A 20,077-nucleotide genomic window follows, 5' to 3' on the forward strand; every position below is an offset into this window, starting at 1 on the left:
ATGAAGCATCTGGAAAATGTTTTGTAATGCTTTTCCTATGGCTTTGGCTTATAAATATTGCCTGTCCCTGTTTAACAAAGTCCATACTGTGGATGACCTTCTGAACAGCACTATTCTTGTGATCTATAAAAGGTAACTTCTGATGCTTTCATATGTGTAAAACATGAATAAGAACCAGACAACCAGTCTGTTATACAGTAAAAAAAAAATGCTGGAACAAAGAGTTTCTATTTCATAATACCAAATACTTTATATACATATATAATTTAAGTCTTCTGCACTGGTTTGGAAGCAACACAAATTTTTGGAGGGTAAAACAGTGCTAAACAGTAGTAACAGTAGTAAACAAACATTGGCCATACTTAACAACACCCAAGCCAAAATTTCTCAAGGTTTGGACCCCATGGTTGGACTACATTAACCTCCCTGGTGGTATGATTATGTCAGATTTTTGCGTCTCAAAGCGGTACATTGTTTTGCATGGAAATTTGGCATTTTATATTGTAGGCCTGTAGATCTTAGGAATAAATCTGTCAAAAAAAGAGTCTAGTAGACGGGTATGATAAAGTTTGAAACACTATATCATAAATTATAATATAATAAATTAGTATAAATAATTATAAAAAATAATAATATAATAATAATACATTTTATTCAATAATGTAATCAAATCAATGGCATTGCGAAAATGTCTTGTTTCTATTCTGTACTTTATTCCCGGTGTTTTGTTACTACTGTATGACATTCCATTTGTTCACTGTTATAGTAAGCCTATGATTTTTGCTATTATTTGCTGTATATCATAACAAATTAAAAATTTAGTACAACTTTGTGAAATAAAGAGCAGTACAATGTAGCATCTAACCAGTTTATTTTACACCAAGGAAAGCAGAATTATGCTGCAGTAGGTTACTACACATTCTCATCACATCCTATTAATGGAATGTGGAGGTAGAATAATCCTTTTAACAGAACCGATCGTTGTTTTTGTTTTGTTTTCCTCAAGATTATTTGGCTAGGGGGTATCTGGAATGTTCTCAGAGAAATCCACTTGTTTGTTTGTTTGTTAATTTAACCATAATTGGCCAGGTAGGATAACAATCATCTCCTATCTGTGAATGGTATGATGTTTCCACATCCAATATTGGACAGAACAGATCCACAGTCATATTCACTTCAAATGGCAATACAATATCAATCTATTTTAGAATCATGTTATCTGATCAATACATGGTGTGAAATGCATCCTCAATGCAGGAAATATAGCTAGTAAGCTCCTTCCCAGTATACATTATTACACATACTATACTGAATATGTATACAAGGATTTTTTTGTGGGGGATTTTTTATGTGCTGAAATATTTGAAACACAGATTGTTGAAAAGTAAATCATTTTATTAACACACATAGAAAATGGATAAAAACAAAGGGCGTGTGCCTGGATTTTGTCTTGCATACAAATGGTACACAATTGTTGGCCAACAAACACAAACGTAGTGACTAGGGATGGGCTATATTTTGATGGGGCAGTTTTGATGGGGCAGTTTTGATGGGGGCAGTTTTGATGGCGGCAATATGATGGGGCAGTTTTGATGGTGGCAATATGATGGGGCAGTTTTGATGGGGCAAATTTGATGTGGGCCGTTTTGATGGGGCAATATGATGGGGAAGTTTTGATGTATAAAATTCTTCACATTTCCCAGCGAAATGCACAGCCAACTTCTTATTTAAATCATTGACATGCCCACATTTTTAAGTTTATCAACATAAATTTTATACCGATACGTTCACAAAGGCCGTGTGTCTCTAACGGTGAAGTTGCTGTTTCCATACCATGTACTGTTGTGGATTTATTAAGGCTTGTTTGAAGGGTTCTCTCACACTCTCACTCAGGCAGCTAGCAGATAGTGAGGAGATGTTTTTTTACAGTGTGTTCAGGGGACAGGCAGCTAGCAGATAGGGAGATGCAATTTTGAAGGGGCAGTTTTGATGGGGTCAGTTTTGATGGGGGCAATATGATGGGGCAGTTTTGATGGTGGCAATATGATGGGGCAGTTTTGATGGGGCAGTTTTGATGGTGGCAATATAATGGGGCAGTTTTGATGGGAGCAGTTTGATGGGGGCCGTTTTAATGGTGGCAATATGATGGGGCAGTTATGACTGGCAATATGATGGGGCAATTTTGATGGGGCAGATTAATAGGGGCAATTTTGATGGGGCAGTTTTGATGGGGCAATATGATGGGGGCAGTTTTGATGGTGGCAATATGATGGGGCAGTTTTGATGGGGCAAATTTGATGGGGGCCGTTTTGATGGGGCAAGATGATGGGGAAGTTTTGATGTATAAAATTCTTCACATTTCCCAGTGAAACGCACAGCCAACTTCTTTTTTAAATTGCTGACATGCCATATTTTTAAGTTTATCAACATAAATTTTATATTTTATTGAATACTTACACATACCAGTTTCGAGTTTTTTTTTCCCTCTCTCTCTCTTTTTTTCTCCCTTTTTATTAGGTTAACATCTCATCCATAATGTATAATTTTAATAATAGTGATGATTATTATCAGTGTTATTTTTTTTTTTTTTTATACTTCAGCACCCATATTCTTATTTTTATTCAGCACTAATGTTCTCTTTTTTATGAAATTATTTTGACACTCTCATTACTATTGGCTGTTTGGTTTTAATTATGATTCCATGTAGAAGACATTGTATTGATGTCAGATTGACACAATAATCTTCTTATGTTCTTTCTAGCCCTGATGAAGGGGGCACGTAGATCCCCGAATGCGCTGGCTATTTCTGTGCTGATTTTAAAGGTTAATATGCAAGTTATTGTCATAAAAAGTGTTTGGGGACCCGGGTCCTGCCCCAGGGGACATGTATCGATGCAAAAAAAGTTTTAAAAACAGCCTTTTTTTGGGAGCAGTGATTTTAATAATGCTTAAAGTGAAACAATAAAAGTGAAATATTCCTTTAAATTTCGTACCTGGGGGGTGTCTATAGTATGCCTGTAAAGTAGCACATGTTTCCCGTGTTTATAACAGTCCGAGAGCAAAATGACATTTCTAAAGGAAAAAAAAGTCATTTAAAAGTGCTAGCGCTAGTGCCAGCTATTAATGAATTGTCGGTCCCGACAATACACATAAAAGTCATTGAAAGTCATTGAAAAATAGAAAATAAAAATACCGCCAGGGGGTTAATATAGGGGGTAAACAATGCCAAGAGTGAAAGCAGGGATCCGTCTTCTGGAGATAATTCCAAAAATCATCCGGATTATGCTCATGGAGCTCCCGCAGCAAAGGGGTTTCCCTGTGACATGTACGAGTGACCCGCGCCCCCCTCTGATGCAACGCAGGATTCGTGTTGCATCAGAGGGGGGCGGGGTCACCCGAGCATGTCACTGGGAAACCCCGGTGTTTCCCCTTGTCAGAGGGGGACGGGGTCACATGACAGGTGGCCCTGCCCTTAGCTACATAAGAGCTGTCAAGCTGGCACTGCGTCATTGGCGGAGTGCCTCTGGTGGAGGCAGAATCCTGTGCGTGTTCCTCGCTGGAGTCGCTGGAGATCATCCATCACTGGAGATCAAGAGCTGAATTACATCGCTGGAGTAGGAGCATGGATTTATTGGATTACATCGCTGGAATCTCTTTTTTTATTTTTTTATTTTTAATAAAGGACTTATCACAAGCCGTCTCCTGTGGTTTTTTAACATTTTGACACTTTCTTTTTGGCAAATGGTAGGGGTACAATGTACTCCTTACTAATTCACATGGGGGGTGGGAACTGGGTGTCCCCTTTGTTAAAGGGGGCTTCCAGATTCCGATAAGCCCCCCACACGCAGACCCCCACAACCACCGGGCAAGGGTTGTGGGGATAAGGCCCTTGTCCCCATTAACATGGGGACATCCACCCCATGTTGAGGGCATGTGTCCTGGTACGGTTCAGGGGGGGGCGCTCTCTCATCCCCTCCTCTTTTCCTGCAGCCTGCCAGGTTGCGTGCTCAGATAAGGGTCTGGTATGGATTTTTGGGGGGAACCCCACATCATTTTTTTTTTATTTTGGCACGGAGATCCCCTTAATATCCATACCAGACCTGAAGGGCCAGGTAATGGAATTTTGGGGGACCCCCATGCATTTTTTTTTATTTTTCAATAACTTTCAATTACTTTTATGTGTATTGTCGGGACCGACAATTCATTAATAGCCGACACTAGTGCTAGCACTTTTAAATGACTTTTTTTTCCCTTTAGAAATTTCATTTTGCTCTCGGACTGTTATAAACATGGGAAACATGCGCTACTTTACAGGCATACTATTGACACCCCCAGGTACGAAATTTAAAGGAATATTTCACTTTAAGCATTATTAAAATCACTGCTCCTGAAAAAACATCAGTTTTTAAAACTTTTTTTGCATTGATACATGTCCCCTGGGGCAGGACCCGGGTCCCCAAACATTTTTTATGACAATAACTTGCATATTAACCTTTAAAATTAGCACTTTTGATTTTTCATGTTCATGTCCCATAGACTTTAATGGTGTTCGCGCGTTCGAACAAATTTTTTGCCTGTTTGCATGTTCTGGATGCGAACCGAACAGGGGGTTGTTCGGCCCATCCCTAGTAGCGATGTACTAGACGTACTACGAGCCGATAAAGAGGAAGTTCAATTGTCATGTGCAACCCTTTGGGCTCCTTCTGCTAATTTCGTGTTATTAGAAGTTTGGGGAGTGTTGATTCACGCTTTTCATTTCGCGCTTTTCATTTTGCGCTTTTCATTTCGTGATTTTTTGCTCGTTTCTGAACGGCCGTTTGTCAACCAGCCATGTTGCAGAATCGGAGGAGATAACATGTTATTATTGACCTTGGAGTTATTGCTTTGACTCAATTCCTGGAGATTGTCCATAGCAACCAAAAAATGTCCATTTACGTCAAAAGTGCTTTTAGACCAGCTAGAAAACAGCAATAATAAATTAGAATCACTTGCAGAATTGAGCGATAGTGATTTGTGGGGAAATTCGTCATCAAACACTAAAAGTAATTACAGCTTCAATTCTGCAACTGAGCAAATTTCAGTGTTTTTGATTTGATTACATTATTGAATAATTTTTATTATTAATATATTATTATTTCTTATAATTATTTATAGTTATTTATTATATTATAATTTTTTATTTAATTTTTCAAACTTTATCATACCCGGGATGTCTACTAGACTCTTGTTTGAACAGATTTAAGTGAGTTATTCCTAAGAATTACAGGCCTACAGTATAAAACGCCAAATTTCCATGCAAAATAATTGTACCACTTTCAGCTTCAAAAATCTGAAATAATCATACCGCCAGGGAGGTTAAGAAGCAGGACATATGCATGAGGCTTTTATTTTATTTTTTGGTTGAATAATGATTTGATTTGTTATATTTTCTATATTTTTGGATGCATAGAATGCACTTTTTGGTTAAGTTCTATTGGCAGATAGCATGTCTAATTTTATTTGATTTCTTTTTTTAATGCACAATTAAAAAATGGTGGAGAATAATACTTGGCTATGTGTTTTACTTCAAATGACAGTTTGGTAGTAGGCAGTTACGTTTTAAAAAAATACAATGTAAAATTTACAAGGGACACCAACATTGTTGTATCTTTGATCTTAAAAACTACGGGTTATAATAGTGTTGTGGTAACTTGCACCAAAAAAAAATAACAAGCATAATAATAATATTCTTGATATCACTAGAAAAAAAAAAGCCTTAGAAAATGTGTTTTCCATAACTCCATCAGTATCACCAGCAAGCAGCTTCATTATTATCCTATTAAAGAAGAAGAAAATGCGCGCTGCATTTCGAGATTTCATAATTTAGCACGTCACGAATGTTAATTCTTCATTACGAGCACTAGTTTACAAGACCAACCGCTTCCGGCTCGTCCTTGCTTCCGAGCATGCGTGTTTGTACTTTGGACTTTTGTGTGACGGACTTGTGTACACACGATAGGAAAATCTGACAACAGACCATTGTCCTCTGAAAGTGTACTAGCCTGCCATCCAACATTTGTGGTAGAAAGTTGGCCAACAATTGTCTGATGGAACGAACTAATGGTCTGATTTTAGGCAAACAGTCCATCATCACACAATTCCCGGACGAAAATCCGATCGTGTGTTCGAGGCTTAAGGCTCTTAATACTTCATTGCGTTAATATATGGTTGTTGACCATTTTTCTTTTCAATGGACCCTTATCGCTCTTCCTTATTTGGGAATCTCACTCAATCTCAAAGGACAGCCTTATGCAGCTACTATATTAATAATTTATAAAGTGCAAATAAAGTGGAGTAGCTGCTTAACACAAATAGTGTTCCCACATAAACTATAAAAAAATAAAAGTAAAAACCGTGAAGCGCTACCTCTATAACTAAATAAATAAATAAACTGTGCTGAATGTATAAGAACAGTGCCACTATTTACCCATCTTTATTACATCACCTATGGTCACTTTAAGTAGCCTGAGACATATTTCCTCATTTGTGGTTTAGGAGAGTGGTTGCAATCAAAATAACTTTTCTTCCCAAGTTATTATATTATCTCTGGGTCCTCCCACTTGCTGTCGCTTCACATATTCACAGGTCTATGCAGAGATGGCTGGGTTGGAACCTCCTGCTTTCAGACGTGGTTTAAGATGGGGGTGACTCAAGTCTCATGATTTATCATAAGCAATAAGGTTCTCCCGTTCTCGGAATCATATCGATATCTTCAAATTAAACTTTTTATGGAACATTATATCAAGTACCCGGATGGTTCAATGCTATTGTCTCTATTTAAACTAAGGCATTATAAGGACCCGCATTCCCCAGGGATGATTTCACTTATTTATACCATGCTACTCACCCCACTCATGTCCCAGTGCTTGACCCACACACATCAGTGGGTGAAAGACCTTGGGATAAACCTGGAAGCAGCTGATTGGTCCCATATATATGACACAGTGAAATCTTGCTCTCATAATGTGCTTGCAATAGAAACTAACCATAGGGTTTTGACCCAATGGTATTTCATGCCAGTTAGAAGTGCTAGATGTTTTCTTAGTTGTCCTTCCTACCTGTTTCTGAGGTTGTGGACAAGTGGGAACCTTTTTATATATGCCCACTGGTTCAGCAATGTTGGTCAGCATTTTTTTCCATTTTGACTACACTGATGGGGCAGGAAATCCCTTTCAAAGAAAGCCTGTTTTGGCTTTCTTGAAATAAAAATTATGTGTTTGTTTGCGTATTCCTGTTTTGATGTAACATGTCATAGTTACATAAGCTTGAATTAATAGATCTAAATATTAAAATGTAGTATCAGTCAAATGAGGTATACTATACTGCTTGCACAACATATAATGCATTGATTCAATTGTAAATTAATTTGTAGCTACACGTGTAAATACTGCAAGATATTCTATAGCAAATTCATTTGGAGTAACTTCTATGTTAGCTATATTTCCTCTCCAACCCAATGTATTAGCCACAATTGTAGACATGTGCTTTACATCTGGACGTGCTCCAGCTCCCATCTGCAGTAGCTGGAAACAAACTCTGTTACAACTGTGACCCAATACCATCAAAACAGATGTTTGACATTTGTGTTTTTTTTCTTCTCAATATAATTTACTTTGGAGCTGCACTTAGAAAGTTTTTATGTATTCAAAGAAATTTGTTATATGAGTAAAAAAAAAGTAATATAAGTCATAGTACAAACATTATTTCACACTTGAGAATTCGTTTTACAATATTCCACCCTAAATTATAGAATGCACTTACTGCTGTGGTGTGTGTTTTTATTCCCTATATAATTCACATTGGGGTTACACTAAGATTAGGTGTTTAAAGCACCTTGTAATAGAAACACGTGGGATAAGATATACTGCACGCACTATTTGCATTTGAGAATTGATGTTACAATAAAACAGAAAACAAGTAGCTTGCCTGGACAGCATGTAGTGCTCTCCTTTTCTGGGTACTCTTAACCGTGGTCCTTCCATTCACAATATACTATAAGGCTAGGTTCACATATGTCTGGCTGCGGTTTGCAGTTCAGAGTCTGGTGCTGTTATGTTCACCAGTTCAGGTGCAAATTTTTACTTGAGTTCAAACCTGAACTGGACCCAAAATCGCACAGGACTCTTTTCAAAAACAGACTGCAGCCACCCCAGACATGTGTGAACCGTCTTTCAATGGAAAAGCCATTGAAAGGCAGTCTGGTTCACATGTAAAGCGAAAGGAATGCGGTTCAAAACGCACCCGATTCGCATATATGTAGACCAATCCTAAAGTAGAGGTTGGCAAAGCACAGTGAATGCGGTACTTTATTTCACTGCAAAGGCAACATTAATATAATGCAACATTTTACATTATGATGTTGCTTTCACAGTGAAATAAAGTGTTACTTTAAGGGTCCATGCACACTGGCTTAAAGTGGAGGTCCGCCATCCACTGAAAAAATTAAAAACCAGCAGCTAGACATACTGCGGCTGCTGGCTTTTAATAATAGGACACTTACCTGTCCTGGAGTCCAGCGATGTCGGCACCGCAGCTGATGTTTCCATCAGCTATTGGGTGCAACTGCCGCCATTGTGGGTGAGGGAACCCAGCAGTGTAGCCTTACGGCTTCACGACGGAAACCCTACTGCGCATGCGCGAGGCTCCGCTCCACTGCTCTCTCCTACTGGCCTGGCGGCAGGGGAAGGAGGAGGGAGGAGGAGGGAGCCCTGTGGTGACGTCATGGGTTGCGGCACAGACTCCTGGAAGTGGGAACAGGATACCTGTCTTTGACAGGTATCCTGTCCCCCCTTCCCCCAAAAGGTGGCAATTGTGGCACCGGGGGGGGAGAGGAGGCAAATGAGCGGAAGTTCCACTTTTGGGTGGAACTCCTCTTAACGGAATGCTGCTTCTACGGGAGTTTTGCCTTTTGCCTGTAGAAGCAGCTCAATGTTATCCTATGTGTCTATGTACATTAGGACATTTAGAGGCATATTTTAAGCTCAGCGTTTAGAGGCATTTAAAATCGCTTGATTCTGCCCACATTTCTGCTGCACTCAGGTGTGATCAGAGCCTAAGACCCCTTTCACACTGAGGCATTTTATAGGCGCTTTTGCGCTAAAAATAGCGCCTGAAAAGCTGTAAACTGCCTCTTCCGCAGCCCCAGTATAAAAGCCGAGTGCTTTCATGCTAGGGCGGTCCGCTTGCAGGACAGGAAAAAAAGTCCTGTAAGCAGCATCTTTGCGATCAATGGGCGCCACTGCCAAAGCACCTGCAAAGCGTTTCCGCAGTGGTGCTTTTCAGGCACCATTACCCCTTTCCTCGGGTGATAGCGGGGGTTAAAAGCGCCCCGATAGTGGCCGAATAGCGTTGCTATAACAGTGGTAAAGTGCCGCTAAATCTAGCCACACTTTACCGCTAACACCGCCCCAGTGTGAAAGGGGTCTAAGTGTTACAATAGCTAAGCATAAATAATTGGATGCAGGGACAATCCATGTATGGGCAAGAAGGTTGTGCAGAAGTCAATCTACTGATCAACTACTATACAACCGCCCTGTCGGATTTTGCCTGCTTGATCAGTGCTGCATTAAGATAAAAAACCTTCTGTGTGTAGCAGCCTCCCCTTAATGACCTATCTGAGCTCCTTCTCTCTCCAGCGATGTGCACAATCCCCTCAGCCATCCAGTACACTCCTCCTGATTGGCTGAGACAGAGCAGCGGCGCCATTGGCTCCCACAGCTATCAATCAAAGTCAGTCAGCCATTTAGGAGAGAGATGGGGTGGGGCCAGGTCAGGGCTCCATGTCTGAATGGATACACAGAGCTCTGACTCGACTTGGGTGCCCCCTCTAGCACGCTGCTGACTGAGGTGCACTCAAAGGAGTGAGGGGCTAGGAGTAGCAAAGAAGGAACCAAGAAGAGAAGGATCCAGGCTGTTCTATGCAAAACCAGCTGCACAGAGGAGGTAAGTATAACATGTTTGTTATTTAAAAAAAAAAAAAAAAACAAGCCTTTACAATCATTTTTAAATGTAATATTTTCTAGTCCAAACTTGTGAATACATTCAACTTACAATGCATTGTGCTTCTGAAATTGATGTGTCAGCAAAGAATACCTAATACACAACTCTATCACATATTTTTGCAATATTCATTTTATTTATCTACAGTATATTCCCACCATGTAGACATTAGTCTAAATCTACTTGTAACTGCCATCAGGTTCTACAAGCCAAGTCTTGACATTATCTTCAGTATTTTGGCAGTTACTCAAAATAATCCACCTGTCTGACTTATTTCCATAGTGATAGTAAATAACATTATTAAATTCAGGTTTTGGAGGATGTAAGTACTGCACATCCAAGAAAGACAATAATCTATTCACAAATGGAAAAAATGACTGATATTGGCAACAATCCATCCAGCCTTGCTTTACCACATTAAAATGCATAAGTAAAAAAAAAAAAAAAAAAAAAAACATAGAAAAGTATCCTTTAGAGAAACAATGTTATAATATTTATTATGCAAGATAAGGTTATTAATTACACTACTTATACTGTATATGCTAATGTGTGTGGATTGTGTAGCATGTTTACTCTAGGGCAGGGGTAGGCAACCTGGGGCCCTCCAGCTGTTGCAGAACTACAAGTCCCATCATGCCTCTGGGAGTAATTGTAACTGCCAGCCTTGCAATGCCTCATGGGAAATGTAGTTCCACAAAAGCTGGAGGGCCCCAAGTTGCCTACCCTTGCTCTAGGGGGACCATCATCGCAAATATTTACCACATCAAACCCCCAGTTTCAAAGATCAAGTCTTTTGTGGTACCTGAATAATGGAAACGCTTTTTTTACCCACATGATTCAAAGGATATATTATTACTGTTAAAATCATATGTATTATTCCAAAAACAATAAAATCTATGAAACATGATATGTTTGCTCACCTACCACAGATATTGGACCACTAACATATAAAAATGTAACTGTGTTCCCCATTGCTAATGGAGACTATTATCTAAATGACAGTGGACGACATGTTTGTTTTTGATAGTGTACTAATGTGTAGTATTAGTGTAGTACTGAAGAACTAGAAGATTTAACTTTCTTTTTAAATGAGTAACTTAAAGTGGTTATAAACCTCAAACTTGAAAAATGAACAAAGCACATCCCCTATATTGTTTACTAACCTGAATCCAAAGCATCAGATCTGTTTCCTCTCTGATCTCTTCTCTCTCTGCTATCTGCATGACTTAATCCTAAGAAATTAAGCGGACACCTCAGCCCCCTGGGAGAAGGCCCGCCTCCCTCCAGCACACTGCAGATGACTGATAGACGCAGCTCTATGTTTCTCTGAGCCTGTGAAAAGTGGGTGCATCCCATTCCTCCAATCAGCTATCAGATTTCACTAAGCTATGTACTCTAGCTTTGCAGTGTGTGTTATGTCAGATGCCCACCCTCTGCTTTCTACTGCTGAGAGATGCTGTGTAAAATGTGTGTTTTGGGAAGCTGTAGAGGAGAGAGGACTGCAGTTAAACAGGTGCAACTTATGTAGGAGGATTTGTTTTATCTCTGTGTATCACCTGATGCTAGTCTCTTCACTGGATATATTTAAGGGTTTACAACCACTTTACATAAGACCCACTATCCTTCTCATCACTACAACAGCAGCATAATCAATCTCTTTCTTAGCACTTTTAATATGTCCAATTGGCATATGTGGTTTAGGCCCAAATGGCCTGTTTGGCATTTAAGTCCCAAACCTGTCTTTATTTTGATGCATGAGACAGAAGGCACCAAGTGGTTTATATCCCACTGCTACTCGTTGCTGCTCCTCGAATACTTGAAAAACTACCCCTGTAGGGCTGCAGACCCATGAATGGTGGATGTTGGGCCTATGGAGCGGGAGCAGTGAGAGATAGCCTTAGAATTATTTGTCCAGATCTCACTCAATGTGTCCCAGTGCCTGACTGAGCTTTATATTGTGCTGAGGGCTCACTATACCCTTCTGAAGTTATCCTAAACAGTAAAGCTGGCTGCCCCTACTAGTAGCAGTTGCAAAAGACACCATAAGTAATGTGAAATAAGAAGCTTCACTACTCAAACAAGGGGCTTATTTACTTCAAATGAGTGTTAGGGAAATGCCCCAGCACGTATAGCCATTGGGTAACTTAGTTACCTTCATCCAAGTGATTTTCCAAGAAAATCAGGTCAGAAAACTTGGTACAAACCCTGTTCTAATAAACATAATCCATTCAGTGGTCCTATCAGACAGCATTTCCCAATCTTTTTTAAGTTACAACATTCTTTTAAAATGTAAAAAACTTAAAGCGGTATTAAGCCTAAAACTAAAATGTAATATATTGCAGCTTACCAATCATTAGATGTAGTGGCTGCATTTGTTTGTTTTTTAGGCTTTGTCCCCACTGTTTTCAAGTGGTGATCTGATCAGTAATATGCCTCCTGTATTAAAGTGCCCTCACTCTGGATGAAGGAGCACATGGGCACCTTGGGACAGCAGCATTGTCAGTTTGGGGGAGGAAAGTGTTAGATGCACTAACAGATTTAGATACACAAACAAATTGAAGCCAAAATCCAGGTCACACTGCAGTTAGACAGGTAGTTACAGCAAACAGTTTTGTGCCTTTTGAAATAAAGTTTTGAAATGAATAAATAAAAACTTATCATTGTAAGCACTCCTGTCAGTAGCAAACGGTTTGTCTCAGCACAACTGCCACATTTTGCAGGAGAGCTTCCTTTGTTGAAAAACAACAGACTTACTGGACAAATCACCAGGTGAAAATAAAGGGAAGTAAGCCTAGAAAGAAACTGAATGCAGCTATCACATCTAAGAATTGGTAAGATGCAATATAATAAATGTTTGCTTCTGAGTTGAATACATTTTTAAATGTTACTTACCAACCTGAGCCAGGAACAATGCACATAACCGCCTTGATGAAATTACCTTCACATTTGAAGACCCCTTCACTCCAGAGGTCCCCCCATCAAAAAAGAGTCTCCCCATCATGCCAGAATCCCCTCTTCGTGTCATAGTACTCCCAATAGATCAGAGTCCCCGTCACATCAAAGTCACCCCTTTTCATCAGAGGCCCCCTATACATGAGTTGCTCCATAACAACAGAGTCCCCATTTCATGAGGCCCTCTTAATCACATAGCCCTCAACCACACAGTCCCGGTCGCAGATCCCCCAACCACATATTCCCCTCTTCACATTAAAGCTCTTCCTTTTGGCTCCAGCTTTTCCTGAATGCTGGGGTGGCCCTGCATCCCACCTGTCCTGGTTTAGAGTAATGCATTGTGGTAATATGGAAGAATTCATGTGGCACACTGGTTAAGAAACACTTTTTTAAGCTACATGGCTGAAGGTGTGGACTGTTGTTTATAACACCTACGTACCCATAATCATTACAAGAAGGTTGAACATAAGGCAGTTACTCAACTGCTGAAAATATTTTTTTGTACCAGAAACATCAACTAACTTGAACCCTGTTTCTCACATGTACATAGCATCCTAAGCCCAATTGACGGGCAATTGAAGCCCAACACAGCCTGGCTCCCAAAATGCACTGTCTTGTATTTGCATTCTTGTTCGGTGCTCTTATTTCCCCATTGCTCTTTCAAATTCTTCAGATGCCCAATTGAGAGTCAGAGCCATTGCAACCCTTCAACAAAAGACTTTACTCCATGAACCCTACTTAAGAGCAATCAGAACATTCACATCCAAAATATTACATTTAAAGCATGTCCCTATTGATTCAGTCAGTTTGCATTCAACCAACTGTTATTAAAATGGAAATTATTGAAATTAAAAGCTTGAAAATTATGTTACCTGTGATGAAGTCTCCCTTTTTAGGTTTGGCCCAGTCTAGAATGACAAAGGAATGGCAACCCTCAACAGCCACAACAGTAATATTGTATGAGATGTTCTTGGGAGGTAAGATGCTGTTTTCCATTTCTTTAGGGATAAGTTCTGCAAGATTTTCCACTTGGAAGTGTTCAAGGGCATCCGTCAAGGAGCAAGGAGTATTTGGATCCTTACTTATATAGGACACATAAGGCGCTATTAAAGCAAAAAAGACACACAATAACATATTTCTGGTCTAAAATACATTTACTTATGAATGTCCAGCAAAAATTATAAATAGACATCATTTTCATACCTGTAAATCTCCTCTTTCCAGCTGCATCAAATTCAGAAACCAGGTTGTTGTCAAAAGACTTTATTTCTGAATCCTCATAAAAAATTGGAGGCTCAGTTGTTGTCGTTGTTTGAATTGGTTGCTGGGTAGTCTCAATTAACTCATAATCTGAAAAGTTTAGTTTAGAAGTTAAATTGTTACTTTAATTTAAGGCTTGGTTCACACTGTGTGGGTTGGTTGCGGGAATCGCATCTGTTCCCGCACCTGCAGCCAAATCATGTAGCTCTTAGGAGACGCGCTGGTCAAAAAGCCGTGCCCGAGCAAACACGGATCACACACAAACGCACAGGTGTCAACCAAGCCTAAAGCATATCTAAAGACATTTTTCTTTTCTTTTTTCATTTTGGAAATAATTGGGGGAGGTTAAAACCACTGTCAGTTTTACAGACCATCTGTGTCTAATGAGGGAGATTTCCCTTCACTGCCAGTTCTGTAGACTCAACAGGAAAATATCTTTCCAATGTGAAGAAAACTCCTTCTATCCTGTCACGTGATCAAATGACTCCAGTGAAAGATTTCCCTTCTACTTCTGTTCTGGTGGCAACTCAAAATTTTGGATTTACCCTAACTTTAAGCCCGTGTGACATTAACGATCAGGACAATTAGAGAGTGTGAATCTCACCAATGGGGGCACAGACAGCAATAAAAACCTGACAGTGATTCTAATTCCTCATCACTCTATTCAAATCAAGTTCTGCCTTTAGTTATATTTATTGTAATAATGCAGTAATACACTGTTGAAGTATTTCTTTTTGCATGCTTCTCTACTTTCAGTGAGCCTTTAAAAAGAGATGTTTTTACAGCAAATTTCATGTGATTTGGATTACAATATGCAAAATAAGACTTTTAAATTTGGTGAGTGTGCCATTTGACAGAGATGGGGGATTCACACAAGGGTACTTTGAGTCTATCACTTATGGTGGATGATAAAAGGTTTGTGGTGGTATTTCATCTTAAAGGAGAATGTCACAGTTTAAAGAGTAACTCCACTTTTATTGAGAAAAAAAAATCTGCTCTGAGTGTATAATGTACTGTACAGTGCAAGGATTTTAACAAACTTTGCTGCTGGTTCCTACTTGTTTCTGGTCTGAAGGTCATGTCTTGTGAAGGAATGATTCTGAATGGGAGTGACTAATTCATTACAAGCAACTGATGCACTTTCAGGGTTCTGCTGAGAAACATTGCAGAGTCAACAACCCTTTAGAAGTGATTAACCCTCAGGGACCACCTCACCAAAAATGACATTTTTGTCTCAGAGGATGCCTGAAAAAACTATGCACAGAACACCTTTAGGTTGCCATATTGCGTGGAAATTTATAGAAAATGACAGCAGCTGTAGACTAAAAAGGAAAGGTCATGTTTTATTAAAAATTAAAATTACAATATATTTTCTGTAGCAACTGTCTATGCTATATTATTTTTTTTTAATTTGCTATATTTTTTCCAAAAACATTGTTTGAGGATACTAAAGACAAGTCAAATTTAAGGTGTATGTAGGGAATATGCAGCAACTCAACAGTGTGCTCGATAAAGGAAGAAATGTGTATTGTAGCTGCCACCTGCAGGGCTGGTAATGATCCCCTTCTTCTACAACCCACACAGGAGGAACTTCAATGTCCGTACCAACACAGTAAACATGCATTTTTTTTTATTGTATTATTTTAATCTATTTCTATGTATTCTGAAGAAGCTCATTGCGAAATGCATCAATACAGCCACTCTCTGGGGTATTGTCATTGCCACTACATACCTTACATATAGATATATATATACGACTTAAAAGATTATAATATATCTTTCAAGAGATCTTCCAAAAGGTTTTTACCTTCTTCTGTCATTTCTCGATTTCTCTTTCTTTAAAAAGTAACAGTCAAGGCCATGCATGAGAAAGCAGGTAAACAAGCTATTAAGGGGTTACTGTAATGCATTTACGCTTTTTATGCACCTTGATGGATGAGCTTTTTTAAGAACTGAATATGTACTATGATCTGTCTATGTTTAAACTCAGTTGTATAGTACTGTATATATCTGGCACCTTAAAAATACAAATTTTTGAATACAGAATGATTTTGGACTATATTTTTTTCTATAAAAGTGGAGTTACTGTTTATGTGTGGAAATTAAGTAAATAAGCTTTAACTGACCTCAGTGGCTGCAGCTACTCACTGTGGAGCAATTCATCCTAAAATTTAACGCATGAATACTTTCATTTTCACTTTAGAAGCTCACCCCACCCTGTTCCCTCATTCCAGTAGTGACTTAGCAGCCCGACTGCTTTCTAATCTCTAATGTAACCACAGAGCAGATGCACTGGAAGGAGATGACCAGTGAGATAAGAACCAGCTTTCAAAGACTTCACTCTTTTGAAGACAAATTGCTCCACATTGCCTGTAGTTACAGAGGTCAGTAAGAGCTTGTTTTAAAGTCTATTTATGGCTTGTTAGGAATATGTAAATACTTTAAAGGCCATACCCTGGCAATAGTTCTTCTTTAAAAAGATGAGGGTGTAAGGAGAGAGAGATGCTGCACAGGGCAGGACAACATATAAGCTATAGCTCCATCTGCATGAACTGAGTAACTTTTTTCACTGAGAACTATTCTGTATACTTGTCGCATTCCTCATGCTGTTTCTCTCCCATATTTTACTGTACTTCAAAAAAAAAAAGGGGGGGGGGGCTTTATGTGGGATACACAATACACAGTTTTAAATGTTTTCACTATAACCTCACTGTAACTTAACACTAACTGGTAGAAACTAGGCTTTTACAAAATAGGATCTTTAAATAACATTAACTACAAGAAGACCGTATATGTTACAGTATATATTCTGGTTGTTAGAATATAAAATCTGCATTTAACCAAGAAAAATACTGGATCTATTTTAAACTTGACAATGGAGTTCAGTATCTGTACTGCGTATTACCTACCAGAAAATGAGGATGCGTTTTCAACTTTCAGCAAGGGGCAGTTAGCTGCTGCTTTCATTTTGTACACTTTTCTAATAACATACCAGCTGAAATCTGATTAGTTGCTATAGTGGCCTTTATACACAAGTAATGAAATGAAATATATCTGAGTCTGTGATAACAGATCTGTATACGAATGAATCCCATGTTATCATCAAATAAAATAGTTAGAATGCTAAGGGATCAATAATTATTACCATCATCAAGATCAAAATATGTAACTCTTTCTGGAGGAGTTTCGGTGGTAACGATAAGGTCTTGGCCAGAGTAGCTATCTGTCAAAAGAAAAATGCAGCAAAGCTATTAAAAGCTATATAAAACTCAGCTCTATTACTATATAAAAGCTGTTTAGGATATACATTATATAGTATATATATATATATATATATATATATATATATATATATATATATATATATATATTGTGATTTACATTAGGTACCATAAGCACTTACCTATAAGCAACAGATGGCTTTTCAATGTATAATTATTGTCAACACATTTTTTCCTATTATCAGTAGGTATAGCCATATAAGTTCATATAACCTTTATGACAATATTTAAAGCTAGGTTAAGACCAGCAGAACAAGAAAATGTCCCGTGTAAGAGATGTGATGCTAGCACAGGGTCATATGCTAAAACTTGAGAGGGATTTGCTCCTGGGAAATGGGGGTCCAGTTCATTAGGTCAGTTCTAAAATAGTTCTGGTAGAGCTTTCTGCACTGGCGCAGTCCTTAATACTGCAGTCTATGTGCAGACCGCTCCAGCCATGCCATTTTGGACAGACACTAGCACAGCATGGCTGGAGCAGTCTGCACATGCGTGGCAGCATGAATGGTTGGTACATGCAGATCACTCTACTAGTGCCACTTTGTAAATTGGAGCCATGCATTGCAAAGATTACAATCTATCTAGCTCCCAAAATGATGCTAGGCCTTGGGCTGGGGTTGACAGAAACAAGTAACAATCTCTGAGTAACTGCATGATCCCTGAACTCCTAATCCTGACCTCACTGTGTTACTTAATCCCGATCCTTGAAGTTCAGGGGTCAGGACTAAGTTACGTACAGAGTTTAGGAATAAGGAATAAGTAATACACAGAGTTCAGGGCCTGATTTCTCTTCCTTACTTATTCCTGACCCCTGAACACTGATGTTACTTAAAGCAGTTGTATGGCGAAAAAAAAAAAATAACAAAAAAAAAAACCCCATAAGACAAAGGCATATTGTGCTAGTATGCATCACATATTAGCTCATTATGATATGAAATACTTACCTTAGAATGAAGCCCCTGCAGCGTCGCGCAGTCCCTGCTGAGTGGGCTGACATGTTGCCACAAGCTGTGATGATGATGTCACTCCGCATGTGCGCGGGCAAGGAGCTCTGAATTTCTGGCACGATACGCCGGACCTTCAGAGTGCATGCGCCGCAGATGTCAGCGGCTGCATGCAAAGTGAATATCTTCTAAAAACATCACAAAGCGGGGATTACAACCACTATAATCCTGACTCCTGAACTTTGTGCATCAGTTATTCCTGACCCCTGAATTCTGTGCATTACGTAATATGTAAACGTACATTGGTCCACGCTGGAACAAGCTGAAAAAAAACATACCTGGAATTCAGCTTTACGTGAACAATCTGAATATAGAAGCTGATGTGTTACTATGCACAGCTGCTTCAGATTCTGTCTTTCACAGTTTTAGTAAATCCCCCCCAATGTATACTATTCTGATCTGAATTTAATAAATGTGTATTTTTCTTTAGATTTGACTAGCTTACTCTTAAACATTTACATAAGTCCTTTTTAAATGATATTTCCAGTAAATAATTTTGACTAGCCCGGTTAAATAATATAGTAAAGATAAAAATATTGGTTCTGCTGTGTCTGTGTCTCTCCTTAAATCTATTTTTTCTTCCTCTTTTTTGGTCTTTTTTGGAATTGTTCCAGCTATTACCCAACATCTGACTAGGAGCTTGCTTAGTTCTCCAAGGAGAGAAATCTCTAAGATTTGATCAAAAAGCAGATACTGTTACCTCAAACCTAATCATCATTATTCCATTTGAAAGACACGACAGCCTATCTCTAAAAGGAAAACATGTGTCCTCTGTGTTTCCCTCTAGTTGCATGCAGCATGATTTGCAGCATGATTGGACCTGGCAGGTAAAAAAAAATGGCATAAATTGATGGCAGAATTTGGAAATGTGGAAAAAGAAAGCATCCCTTTTGGTGATCAGATGTGATGCTGTACTGCTTCATTTGTTTTATATAGTGATCTACAGGAAAAATAGATTTTGATGCATTCACCAACATGATAGGTGATCAGATGTGATGCTGTACTGCCTATCCTAGGTAGCTTATTTAATATAGTGATCTGCAAGAAGAATAGATTTTGATGTATTCACCAAAATGATGCATAAATTCAGATTAATACTTACAGATTCGTAACAATATCCTCAGCAAGACAAAATATAGCTGGCGTGAAGATAGCATAAGGACCAACAAACAGGAAGAGTAAGCAGAGAAGACCAAATCAGCACAATGATCCATTGACTCAAAACCTGCAATCTGCATCATGGTTTAAAGGATATCCCCCCTTAAGGCCCGTACACACGATCAGAAAATCTGAAGATAAACTTCGTCTGATGAACAATCTACCGATTTTCTGATCGTTAGTATGCTGCTTTTGACAGCCGATTACGAATTTTTGGCAGAAAAAAACTGGATGTGCAGGCTTGAAAATTTTTGTCTGATGTGACCACAACGTCCGATTTTCTTTCGGGTTTTCTGACAAAAAAAAAATCTGAAAAGCAAGGCTAGGCATGCTCAGAAATGAAAGAACACATACAAAACAATTCAACACATTACGTCACTTCTGACG

At 38.9% G+C, this 20,077-nt stretch overlaps 1 protein-coding gene across 1 annotated transcript in view; it reads right to left on the reverse strand.

The window, feature by feature from the left end:
- FNDC1 (fibronectin type III domain containing 1) overlaps window positions 1-20,077 on the reverse strand; it is a 377,977-nt gene that overhangs the window by 66,778 nt on the left and 291,122 nt on the right. The window contains exons 12-14 of the mRNA XM_073627992.1: window positions 17,396-17,473; window positions 14,194-14,340; window positions 13,863-14,093 (exon numbers count right to left, since the gene is read on the reverse strand). Of these exons, the coding sequence (XP_073484093.1) occupies window positions 13,863-14,093; window positions 14,194-14,340; window positions 17,396-17,473 (456 nt within the window). The remainder of the gene's footprint in view (window positions 1-13,862; window positions 14,094-14,193; window positions 14,341-17,395; window positions 17,474-20,077) is intronic.

This window comes from Aquarana catesbeiana, linkage group LG04 (assembly GCF_042186555.1).
Source record: "Aquarana catesbeiana isolate 2022-GZ linkage group LG04, ASM4218655v1, whole genome shotgun sequence".
Lineage (NCBI taxonomy): Eukaryota > Metazoa > Chordata > Amphibia > Anura > Ranidae > Aquarana > Aquarana catesbeiana.